A 13,279-nucleotide genomic window follows, 5' to 3' on the forward strand; every position below is an offset into this window, starting at 1 on the left:
CTGTCAAGGAGACAGAGGGAAAGGCATCCTGTCCTGTTATATCTAGGTATTAGTTACCCCTGTCAAGGAGACAGAGGAGAGGCACCCAGTCCTGTTCTATCTAGGTATTAGTTACCCCTGTCAAGGAGGCAGAGGAAAGGCACCCAGTCCTGTTCTATCTAGGTATTAGTTACCCCTGTCAAGGAGACAGAGGAAAGGCACCCAGTCCTGTTCTATCTAGGTATTAGTTACCCCTGTCAAGGAGACAGAGGAAAGGCACCCAGTCCTGTTCTATCTAGGTATTAGTTACCCCTGTCAAGGAGACAGAGGAGAGGCACCCTGTCCTGTTATATCTAGGTATTAGTTACCCCTGTCAAGGAGACAGAGGAAAGGCACCCAGTCCTGTTCTATCTAGGTATTAGTTACCCCTGTCAAGGAGACAGAGGAAAGGCACCCAGTCCTGTTCTATCTAGGTATTAGTTACCCCTGTCAAGGAGACAGAGGAGAGGCACCCAGTCCTGTTCTATCTAGGTATTAGTTACCCCTGTCAAGGAGACAGAGGAGAGGCACCCAGTCCTGTTATATCTAGGTATTAGTTACCCCTGTCAAGGAGACAGAGGAGAGGCACCCAGTCCTGTTCTATCTAGGTATTAGTTACCCCTGTCAAGGAGACAGAGCTATCTAGGTATTAGTTACCCCTGTCAAGGAGACAGAGCTATCTAGGTATTTGTTACCCCTGTCAAGGAGACAGAGGAGAGGCACTGGGGAGTTATGATGTGATTCTAGTTTATATTCTGCTGCTCTATTAGAGAAGGTATGTTAATAAACCTTTTCCTCTCCGCTCTTGTACTCGGGTATTTACCGTAACGATGACCTGGCTTTCAGGTCAATGGGCAGGTGTTGTCCCTTATACCTTTTAGGATTTAGACATTTCGGACATTAGTAAAAAAAAAACAGAGATTATTGGTCATTTTAATAATGAGTTTTTTTTCTCTGGATTACATTGGAATATAAAATGCTGTTATGGGTGGTGGGAGGAGCCAGGAGGAGAAACCCTTAACTCTCCTCCCAGTGACTATGGGTGGTGGGAGGAGCCAGGAGGAGAAACCCTTAACTCTCCTCCCAGTGACTATGGGTGGTGGGAGGAGCCAGGAGGAGAAACCCTTAACTCTCCTCCCAGTGACTATGGGTGGTGGGAGGAGCCAGGAGGAGAAACCCTTAACTCTCCTCCCAGTGACTATGGGTGGTGGGAGGAGCCAGGAGGAGAAATGAGGAATGAGAACAACTGAACAGTATTCTGTATTCTGCCTCTGTGTTGGTGAAGGGAGGGAAGGGAGCAAACTGATGACTGCTTGGGCTGCATTCCAAATGGCACCCTATTCCCTATGTATTGCACTATGTTTGATCAAAACCCTATGTTCCCTGTTAACAGGTCTCTGTGAGTCTCATTTCATCAGCTTGTCTCTGTCAGGGCCTCCTGTTAACAGGTCTCTGTGAGTCTCATTTCACCAGCTTGTCTCTGTCAGGCCTCCTGTTAACATGTCTCTGTGAGTCTGCTGGTCACCTCTAAACCCTGGTCTGTGTGTTCCTCTCCCCAGGACTGGGACTCTGGAGCTGTTGGACAAGCTGCTGGTCACCTCTAAACCCTGGTCTGTGTGTTCCTCTCCCCAGGACTGGGACTCTGGAGCTGTGGGACAAGCTGCTGGTCACCTCTAAACCCTGGTCTGTGTGTCCTCTCCCCAGGACTGGGACTCTGGAGCTGTGGGACAAGCTGCTGGTCACCTCTAAACCCTGGTCTGTGTGTTCCTCTCCCCAGGACTGGGACTCTGGAGCTGGGAGACAAGCTGCTGGTCACCTCTAAACCCTGGTCTGTGTGTTCCTCTCCCCAGGACTGGGACTCTGGAGCTGGGGGACAAGACTGGTCATCTCTAAACCCTGGTCTGTGTGTTCCTCTCCCCAGGACTGGGACTCTGGAACTGGGGGATAAGACTGGTCATCTCTAAACCCTGGTCTGTGTGTTCCTCTCCCCAGGACTGGGACTCTGGAGCTGGGGGACAGGCTGCTGGTCACCTCTAAACCCTGGTCTGTGTGTCCCTCTCCCCAGGACTGGGACTCTGGAGCTGGGGGACAGGCTGCTGGTCACCTCTAAACCCTGGTCTGTGTGTTCCTCTCCCCAGGACTGGGACTCTGGAGCTGGGGGACAGGCTGCTGGTCACCTCTAAACCCTGGTCTGTGTGTTCCTCTCCCCAGGACTGGGACTCTGGAGCTGTGGGACAAGCTGCTGGTCACCTCTAAACCCTGGTCTGTGTGTTCCTCTCCCCAGGACTGGGACTCTGGAGCTGGGGGACAAGCTGCTGGTCACCTCTAAACCCTGGTCTGTGTGTTCCTCTCCCCAGGACTGGGACTCTGGAGCTGGGGGACAAGCTGCTGGCCATCGATAACATCCGGCTGGACAACTGCTCCATGGAAGACGCTGTTCAGATTCTCCAGCAGTGTGAAGAACTGGTGAAGCTCAAGATCCGCAAGGACGAGGACAACTCAGGTAGTGCGTACACACTGGACACACACACACACACACACACACACACACACACACTGGACACACACACACACACACTGGACACACACACACACACACACTGGACCCAACCTCTCTGCTAGTCAAAACCACTGAACCAACCCCTCTGTTAGTCAAAACCACTGAACCAACCTCTCTGTTAGTCAAAACCACTGAACCAACCTCTCTGTTAGTCAAAATCACTCACCCAACCTCTCTGCTAGTCAAAACCACTGACCCAACCTCTCTGCTAGTCAAAACCACTGAACCAACCTCTCTGTTAGTGAAAACCACTGAACCAACCTCTCTAGTAGTCAAAACCACTGTACCAACCTCTCTGTTAGTCAAAACCACTGAACCAACCTCTCTATTAGTCAAAACCGCTGAACCAACCTATCTGTTAGTCAAAACCACTGACCCAACCTCTCTGTTAGTCAAAACCACTGAACCAACCTCTCTAGTAGTCAAAACCACTGAACCAACCTCTCTAGTAGTCAAAACCACTGTACCAACCTCTCTGTTAGTCAAAACCACTGAACCAACCTCTCTATTAGTCAAAACCACTGAACCAACCTCTCTGTTAGTCAAAACCACTGAACCAACCTCTCTAGTAGTCAAAACCACTGAACCAACCTCTCTGTTAGTCAAAACCACTGACCCAAGCTCTCTTTTAGTCAAAACCACTGAACCAAACTCTCTAGTAGTCAAAACCACTGACCCAACCTCTCTGCTAGTCAAAACCACTGTACCAACCTCTCTGTTAGTCAAAACCACTGTCCTTGTTAGATATAATTCACCTGACCAGGCCTGTCATACCTAAAACGAAGCGTGTGAGTTAACACTCACTCCAACCCATCTCTACAGCCCTAGGATATCACCATCAACATGTTCCTTCTATTTCCAGGAATTACATTCATCATTTATTTCAAAAATAGCGACAGAAATCTTTTAAAAATTTGGCTTCAATTGCGAGTCGTATTCAATGATTCATTCCCCCCAGTCTCACTGACTGAATGATGGAGTTGATGAGGTCAGTATGAAGTCTGACAGAACAGCACATGGTTGATTCATTCCTCCCAGTCTCACTGACTGAATGATGGAGTTGATATGATGTCTGACTGAACAGCACATGGTTGATTCATTCCTCCCAGTTTCACTGACTGAATGATGGAGTTGATGAGGTCAGTATGAAGTCTGACAGAACAGCACATGGTTGATTCATTCCTCCCAGTCTCACTGACTGAATGATGGAGTTGATGAGGTCAGTATGAAGTCTGACAGAACAGCACATGGTTGATTCATTCCTCCCAGTCTCACTGACTGAATGATGGAGTTGATGAGGTCAGTATGAAGTCTGACAGAACAGCACATGGTTGATTCATTCCTCCCAGTCTCACTGACTGAATGATGGAGTTGATATGATGTCTGACAGAACAGCACATGGTTGATTCATTCCCCCCAGTCTCACTGACTGAATGATGGAGTTGATATGATGTCTGACAGAACAGCACATGGTTGATTCATTCCTCCCAGTCTCACTGACTGAATGATGGAGTTGATGAGGTCAGTATGAAGTCTGACAGAACAGCACATGGTTGATTCATTCCTCCCAGTCTCACTGACTGAATGATGGAGTTGATGAGGTCAGTATGAAGTCTGACAGAACAGCACTTGGTTGATTCATTCCTCCCAGTCTCACTGACTGGATGATGGAGTTGATATGAAGTCTGACAGAACAGCACATGGTTGATTCATTCCTCCCAGTCTCACTGACTGAATGATGGAGTTGATGAGGTCAGTATGAAGTCTGACAGAACAGCACTTGGTTGATTCATTCCTCCCAGTCTCACTGACTGAATGATGGAGTTGATGAGGTCAGTATGAAGTCTGACAGAACAGCACATGGTTGATTCATTCCTCCCAGTCTCACTGACTGAATGATGGAGTTGATGAGGTCAGTATGAAGTCTGACAGAACAGCACATGGTTGATTCATTCCTCCCAGTCTCACTGACTGAATGATGGAGTTGATGAGGTCAGTATGATGTCTGACAGAACAGCACATGGTTGATTCATTCCTTCCAGTCTCACTGACTGAATGATGGAGTTGATGAGGTCAGTATGAAGTCTGACAGAACAGCACATGGAGACAGAGCCAAGCCCCTATGGACTTGACTGGTACTAATTAAGAATGAGTAGAATTTTAAATGTAGAATTAAAATTACAACAAAATGTCTGGGTTTACACAGGCAGACCAAATCTATTTTTTTTCTTCTCACTAATGTGTCTTTTGACCAATCAGATCAGAGCTGAAAAATAATTTGATGTGAAAAGATCTGATGGGATTGGGACCTTCCAAAAGAATTGGGGCTTCCTGTGTAAACCCAGCCCACTGGAGATAACACAGTCCTTCTCACCACATCGTTTCCTGAAAGAACTGGGCTTCCTGTGTAAACCCAGCCCACTGGAGATAACACAGTCCTGTCCACCACACCGTTTCCTGAAAGAGTATTCTCAGTTCCCCATAACCTATCGCAATGCAGCAGGAGACCCCACCACGGCCAATCATCACAGAGCTATTACTCTGTACGCATATTAGGCTTAGATTAGTTTAATTGGAACAAATGAAACGCTTTGTTTGTTCAATCAGACCATTTAACAACCAACTCGTCCCCACGGGGACGTGATGAACCAATCGGCTCACAGAGGGGGGGGGGGGGGAAATCAAACTGACATCAGACATCCATGTTTACTGATTCATCTGTTTCCATGTCTCTCAAATGGCACCCTATTCCCTTTAGAGGGGCCCTATAGGCCCTGGTCAAAAGTAGTGCACTAGAAAGGGGAAAAGGGGGGTGTAATTTGGGATGCGCCCTATGTGTCTAGTGTCTGTTTGGTTCCGTTGGTTATTTGTTTGAACGAGGAACTAAATATTTCTAATTGAAGTTGTAATGAAACAGAGATAATCAGGTTCCTTCACTGTTATTACTAATGTAGTCGGAGTGTTTAAACAACACACACACACACACACACACACACACACACACACACACACACACACACACACACACACACACACACACACACACATCCTCAAAGAGCTTCCCATATTAATGTGTTGCAGGCAGAGTGTATCTGTCACTTTAGCTACGCGTCTCCTCCTGGCTCCTCCCACCACCCATAGTCACTGGGAGGAGAGTTAAGGGTTTATCCTCCTGGCTCCTCCCACCACCCATAGTCACTGGGAGGAGAGTTAAGGGTTTCTCCTCCTGGCTCCTCCCACCACCCATAGTCACTGGGAGGAGAGTTAAGGGTTTCTCCTCCTGGCTCCTCCCACCACCCATAGTCACTGGGAGGAGAGTTAAAGGTTTCTCCTCCTGGCTCCTCCCACCACCCATAGTCACTGGGAGGAGAGTTAAGGGTTTCTCCTCCTGGCTCCTCCCACCACCCATAGTCACTGGGAGGAGAGTTAAGGGTTTCTCCTCCTGGCTCCTCCCACCACCCATAGTCACTGGGAGGAGAGTTAAGGGTTTCTCCTCCTGGCTCCTCCCACCACCCATAGTCACTGGGAGGAGAGTTAAAGGTTTCTCCTCCTGGCTCCTCCCACCACCCATAGTCACTGGGAGGAGAGTTAAGGGTTTCTCCTCCTGGCTCCTCCCACCACCCATAGTCACTGGGAGGAGAGTTAAGGGTTTCTCCTCCTGGCTCCTCCCACCACCCATAGTCACTGGGAGGAGAGTTAAGGGTTTCTCCTCCTGGCTCCTCCCACCACCCATAGTCACTGGGAGGAGAGTTAAGGGTTTATCCTCCTGGCTCCTCCCACCACCCATAGTTACTGGGAGGAGAGTTAAGGGTTTCTCCTCTGGCTCCTCCCACCACCCACAGTCATTGGGAGGAGAGTTAAGGGGTTCTCCTCTGGCTCCCCTCATTCCAGGCTTGCCCGGTGTAGGCCTTCATTGTAAAACAGAATTTATTCTTAAACTGACTTGCCTAGAGAAATACATGTTAAATAAAAAATACAAATTAAATCCTACTAAATCATAATGAATAAGAGATCACATCCTGGTTCAGCACTCGTACTCTGAGATGCTTCTGTTATCTAGCTCTACCCTGTTATCTGGCTCTACACTGTTATCTGGCTCTACACTGTTATCTAGCTCTACACTGTTATCTAGCTCTACACTGTTATCTAGCTCCACACTGTTATCTAGCTTGAAGCTGTTATCTAGCTCTACACTGTTATCTAGCTCTATACTGTTATCTAGCTCCACACTGTTATCTAGCTCTACACTGTTATCTAGCTCTACACTGTTATCTAGCTCTATACTGTTATCTAGCTCTATACTGTTATCTAGCTCTATACTGTTATCTAGCTCTATACTGTTATCTAGCTCTATACTGTTATCTAGCTCCACACTGTTATCTAGCTCTACACTGTTATCTAGCTCTACACTGTTATCTAGCTCTACACTGTTATCTAGCTCTACACTGTTATCTGGCTCTACACTGTTATCTAGCTCTACTCTGTTATCTGGCTCTACACTGTTATCTAGCTCTACACTGTTATCTAGCTCTACACTGTTATCTAGCTTTACCCTGTTATCTAGCTCTACACTGTTATCTAGCTCTACACTGTTATCTAGCTCTACACTGTTATCTATCTCTACACTGTTATCTGGCTCTACACTGTTATCTAGCTCTACACTGTTATCTAGCTCTACACTGTTATCTAGCTCCACACTGTTATCTAGCTTGGAGCTGTTATCTAGCTCTACACTGTTATCTAGCTTGGAGCTGTTATCTAGCTCCACACTGTTATCTAGCTCTACACTGTTATCTAGCTCTACACTGTTATATAGCTCTACACTGTTATCTAGCTCTACACTGTTATCTAGCTCCACACTGTTATCTAGCTTGGAGCTGTTATCTAGCTCTACACTGTTATCTAGCTCCATGCTGTTATCTAGCTCTACACTGTTATCTAGCTCTACACTGTTATCTAGCTCTACACTGTTATCTAGCTCTACACTGTTATCTAGCTCTATGCTGTTATCTAGCTCTACACTGTTATCTAGCTCTATACTGTTATCTAGCTTGGAGCTGTTATCTAGCTCTACACTGTTATCTAGCTCTACAGTGTTATCTAGCTCCACACTGTTATCTAGCTCCATGCTGTTATCTAGCTCTACACTGTTATCTATCTCTACACTGTTATCTGGCTCTACACTGTTATCTAGCTCTACACTGTTATCTAGCTCTACACTGTTATCTAGCTCCACACTGTTATCTAGCTCCACACTGTTATCTAGCTCTACACTGTTATCTAGCTCTACACTGTTATCTAGCTCCACACTGTTATCTAGCTCTACACTGTTATCTAGCTCTACACTGTTATATAGCTCTACACTGTTATCTAGCTCTACACTGTTATCTAGCTCTACACTGTTATCTAGCTCCACACTGTTATCTAGCTTGGAGCTGTTATCTAGCTCTACACTGTTATCTAGCTCCATGCTGTTATCTAGCTCTACACTGTTATCTAGCTCTACACTGTTATCTAGCTCTACACTGTTATCTAGCTCTACACTGTTATCTAGCTCTATGCTGTTATCTAGCTCTACACTGTTATCTAGCTCTATACTGTTATCTAGCTTGGAGCTGTTATCTAGCTCTACACTGTTATCTAGCTCTACAGTGTTATCTAGCTCCACACTGTTATCTAGCTCCATTCTGTTATCTAGCTCTACACTGTTATCTAGGTCTATACTGTTATCTAGCTTGGAGCTGTTATCTAGCTCTACACTGTTATCTAGCTCTACAGTGTTATCTAGCTCCACACTGTTATCTAGCTCCACACTGTTATCTAGCTCTACACTGTTATCTAGCTTGAAGCTGTTATCTAGCTCCACCCTGTTATCTAGCTCTACACTGTTATCTAGCTCTACACTGTTATCTAGCTCTACCCTGTTATCTGGCTCTACACGGTTATCTAGCTCTACACTGTTATCTAGCTCTACACTGTTATCTAGCTCCACACTGTTATCTAGCTCTACACTGTTATCTAGCTCTACACTGTTATCTAGCTCTACACTGTTATCTAGCTCCACACTGTTATCTAGCTCTACACTGTTATCTAGCTCTACACTGTTATATAGCTCTACACTGTTATCTAGCTCTACACTGTTATCTAGCTCCACACTGTTATCTAGCTTGGAGCTGTTATCTAGCTCTACACTGTTATCTAGCTCTACAGTGTTATCTAGCTCCACACTGTTATCTAGCTCCATGCTGTTATCTAGCTCTACACTGTTATCTAGCTCTACACTGTTATCTAGCTCTACACTGTTATCTAGCTCTACACTGTTATCTAGCTCTATGCTGTTATCTAGCTCTACACTGTTATCTAGCTCTATACTGTTATCTAGCTTGGAGCTGTTATCTAGCTCTACACTGTTATCTAGCTCTACAGTGTTATCTAGCTCTACAGTGTTATCTAGCTCCACACTGTTATCTAGCTCCATGCTGTTATCTAGCTCTACACTGTTATCTAGCTCTATACTGTTATCTAGCTTGGAGCTGTTATCTAGCTCTACACTGTTATCTAGCTCTACAGTGTTATCTAGCTCCACACTGTTATCTAGCTCCACACTGTTATCTAGCTCCACACTGTTATCTAGCTCTACACTGTTATCTAGCTTGAAGCTGTTATCTAGCTCCACCCTGTTATCTAGCTCTACACTGTTATCTAGCTCTACACTGTTATCTAGCTCTACCCTGTTATCTAGCTCTACACTGTTATCTAGCTCTATACTGTTATCTAGCTCTACACTGTTATCTAGCTCTACACTGTCATCTAGCTCTACCCTGTTATCTAGCTCTACACTGTTATCTAGCTCTATACTGTTATCTAGCTCTACACTGTTATCTAGCTCTACACTGTTATCTAGCTCTACACTGTTATCTAGCTCCACCCTGTTATCTAGCTCTACACTGTTATCTAGCTCTACACTGTTATCTAGCTCTACCCTGTTATCTAGCTCTACACTGTTATCTAGCTCTACACTGTTATCTAGCTCTACACTGTTATCTAGCTCTACCCTGTTATCTAGCTCTACACTGTTATCTAGCTCTACACTGTTATCTAGCTCTACCCTGTTATCTAGCTCTACACTGTTATCTAGCTCTATACTGTTATCTAGCTCTACACTGTTATCTAGCTCTACCCTGTTATCTAGCTCTACCCTGTTATCTAGCTCTACACTGTTATCTAGCTCTATACTGTTATCTAGCTCTACACTGTTATCTAGCTCTACACTGTTATCTAGCTCTACCCTGTTATCTAGCTCTACACTGTTATCTAGCTCTACACTGTTATCTAGCTCTACCCTGTTATCTAGCTCTACACTGTTATCTAGCTTGGAGCTGTTATCTAGCTCTACACTGTTATCTAGCTCCACCCTGTTATCTAGCTCCACCCTGTTATCTAGCTCTACACTGTTATCTAGCTCCACCCTGTTATCTAGCTCTACACTGTTATCTAGCTCTACACTGTTATCTAGCTCCACACTGTTATCTAGCTTTACCCTGTTATCTAGCTCTACACTGTTATATAGCTCTACACTGTTATCTAGCTCTACACTGTTATCTAGCTCTACACTGTTATCTAGCTCTACCCTGTTATCTAGCTCTATACTGTTATCTAGCTCTACACTGTTATCTAGCTCTACCCTGTTTTTTTATTTTTATTTTTTTATTTCACCTTTATTTAACCAGGTAGGCTAGTTGAGAACACCTTTATTTAACCAGGTAGGCTAGTTGAGAACACCTTTATTTAACCAGGTAGGCTAGTTGAGAACAAGTTCTCATTTGCAACTGCGACCTGGCCAAGATAAAGCATAGCAGTGTGAGCAGACAACAAAGAGTTACACATGGAGTAAACAATTAACAAGTCAATAACACAGTAGAAAACAAAGGGGGAGTCTATATACAATGTGTGCAAAAGGCATGAGGAGGTAGGCAAATAATTAAAATTTTGCAGATTAACACTGGAGTGATGAATGATCAGATGGTCATGTACAGGTAGAGATATTGGTGTGCAAAAGAGCAGAAAAGTAAATAAATAAAAAGAGTATGGGGATGAGGTAGGTGAGAAAGGGTGGGCTATTTACCAATAGACTATGTACAGCTGCAGCGATCGGTTAGCCTCTCAGATAGCTGATGTTTGAAGTTGGTGAGGGAGATAAAAGTCTCCAACTTCAGCGATTTTTGCAATTCGTTCCAGTCACAGGCAGCAGAGTACTGGAACGAAAGGCGGCCAAATGAGGTGTTGGCTTTAGGGATGATCAGTGAGATACACCTGCTGGAGCGCGTGCTACGGATGGGTGTTGCCATCGTGACCAGTGAGCTGAGATAAGGCGGAGCTTTACCTAGCATGGACTTGTAGATGACCTGGAGCCAGTGGGTCTGGCGACGAATATGTAGCGAGGGCCAGCCGACTAGAGCATACAAGTCGCAGTGGTGGGTGGTATAAGGTGCTTTAGTGACGAAACGGATGGCACTGTGATAGACTGCATCCAGTTTGCTGAGTAGAGTGTTGGAAGCCATTTTGTAGATGACATCGCCGAAGTCGAGGATCGGTAGGATAGTCAGTTTTACTAGGGTAAGCTTGGCGGCGTGAGTGAAGGAGGCTTTGTTGCGGAATAGAAAGCCGACTCTTGATTTGATTTTCGATTGGAGATGTTTGATATGAGTCTGGAAGGAGAGTTTGCAGTCTAGCCAGACACCTAGGTACTTATAGACGTCCACATATTCTAGGTCGGAACCATCCAGGGTGGTGATGCTAGTCGGCTTGCCCGGTGTAGGCCTTCATTGTAAAACAGAATTTATTCTCTACACTGTTATCTAGCTCCATGCTGTTATCTAGCTCTACCTTGTTATCTAGCTCTACACTGTTATCTAGCTCTACCCTGTTATCTAGCTCTACCCTGTTATCTGGCTCTACACTGTTATCTAGCTCTACACTGTTATCTAGCTCTACCCTGTTATCTAGCTCTACACTGTTATCTAGCTCTACCCTGTTATCTAGCTCTACCCTGTTATCTAGCTCTACCCTGTTATCTAGCTCTACACTGTTATCTAGCTCTACACTGTTATCTAGCTCTACACTGTTATCTAGCTCCATGCTGTCGTACACTGAGCTCCAAAAGGATCATTGCTGTTGTTCTGGCTCTACCCTGTTATCTAGCTCTACCCTGTTATCTAGCTCTACACTGTTATCTAGCTCCATGCTGTCGTACAGTGAGCTCCAAAAGGATCATTGTTGTTGTTCTGGCTCTACACTGTTATTTAGCTCCACCCTGTTATCTAGCTCCACCCTGTTATCTAGCTCCACCCTGTTATCTAGCTCTACCCTGTTATCTAGCTCCACCCTGTTATCTAGCTCTACCCTGTTATCTAGCTCCACCCTGTTATCTAGCTCTACCCTGTTATCTAGCTCTACCCTGTTATCTAGCTCCACCCTGTTATCTAGCTCCACCCTGTTATCTAGCTCCACCCTGTTATCTAGCTCCACCCTGTTATCTAGCTCCACCCTGTTATCTAGCTCCACTCTGTTCTCCAGCACATTGTATTTGAAATGCTACAATGACTATGAGGTTGAATGAGTTTCTCACTCATCATTATTTTGAGATTCATTCAAGACTGTCCGTAACCATGGTAACATCCACATGAATTTAGAAGTGTTTAGAAAACGTATTCTATTCTTATTTATACAATTAAAGTGACTCCAAAATGACACAATGCATTATTTACCATTCATTTCTATTGGGCACAAAATAATCTGAAACACAACCAAAACAAACAGCAAATGCATCCAACCAATTTGAGGCACAAGCTTGATGTTGTCATTGCTATGGATACGGGACTAAACACTTCACTTTTTACTACTTCCGTTATTAGTGAACTTGTCCCAATACTTTTGGTCCCTTAAAATGGGGGGATTATGTACAGAAAATGCTGTAATTTCTAAACGGTCCGAACCCTATATGGTCTATGGTCTTAACCCTGGTCTTAACCCTTGTATTAACCCTGGCCCTAACCCTGGTCTTAACCCTGGTCTTAAACCTGGTCTTAACCCTGGTCTTAACCCTGGCCCTAACCCTGGTCCTAACCCTGAACCTGACCCTGCTCCTAACCCTGAACCTGACCCTGGTCCTAACCCTGGTCTTAACCCTGACCCTATCCCTGGTCCTAACCATGAACCTGACCCTGGTCCTAACCCTGGTCTTAACCCTGGTCTTAACTCGGGTCCTAACCCTGGTCCTAACCCTGAACCTGACCCTGGTCCTGGTCCTAACCATGAACCTGACCCTGGTCCTAACCCTGGTCTTCACCCTGGTCTTAACCCTGGCGCTAACCCTGGTCCTAACCCTGGTCTTAACCCTGGTCCTAACCCTGGTCTTAACCCTGGCCCTAACCCTGGTCTTAACCCTGGCCCTAACCCTGGTCTTAACCCTGGTCTTCACCCTGGTCTTAACCCTGGTATTAACCCTGGTCCTAACCCTGAACCTGACCCTGGTCTTAACCCTGGTCTTAACCCTGGTCCTAACCCTGGTCCTAACCCTGAACCTGACCCTGGTCCTAACCCTGGTCCTAACCCTGGTCCTAACCCTGACCAGTGCTTGTCCCAGCATGGGGACAGAGTTGTAAAGCCAAGGGACGGAGGTAGACACTGTGCTGTCCTGTG

General features: G+C 45.5%; 1 protein-coding gene across 1 annotated transcript in view; it reads left to right on the forward strand.

Annotated features, from left to right (window-relative positions):
• The window catches only part of LOC109881755 (glutamate receptor-interacting protein 1-like), a 142,619-nt gene that overhangs the window by 103,796 nt on the left and 25,544 nt on the right, over positions 1-13,279 (forward strand). The window contains 1 exon segment of the mRNA XM_031820760.1: positions 2,376-2,521. Coding sequence (XP_031676620.1) covers positions 2,376-2,521 — 146 coding nt within the window.

This window comes from Oncorhynchus kisutch, unplaced genomic scaffold (assembly GCF_002021735.2).
Source record: "Oncorhynchus kisutch isolate 150728-3 unplaced genomic scaffold, Okis_V2 scaffold3646, whole genome shotgun sequence".
Taxonomy (NCBI): domain Eukaryota; kingdom Metazoa; phylum Chordata; class Actinopteri; order Salmoniformes; family Salmonidae; genus Oncorhynchus; species Oncorhynchus kisutch.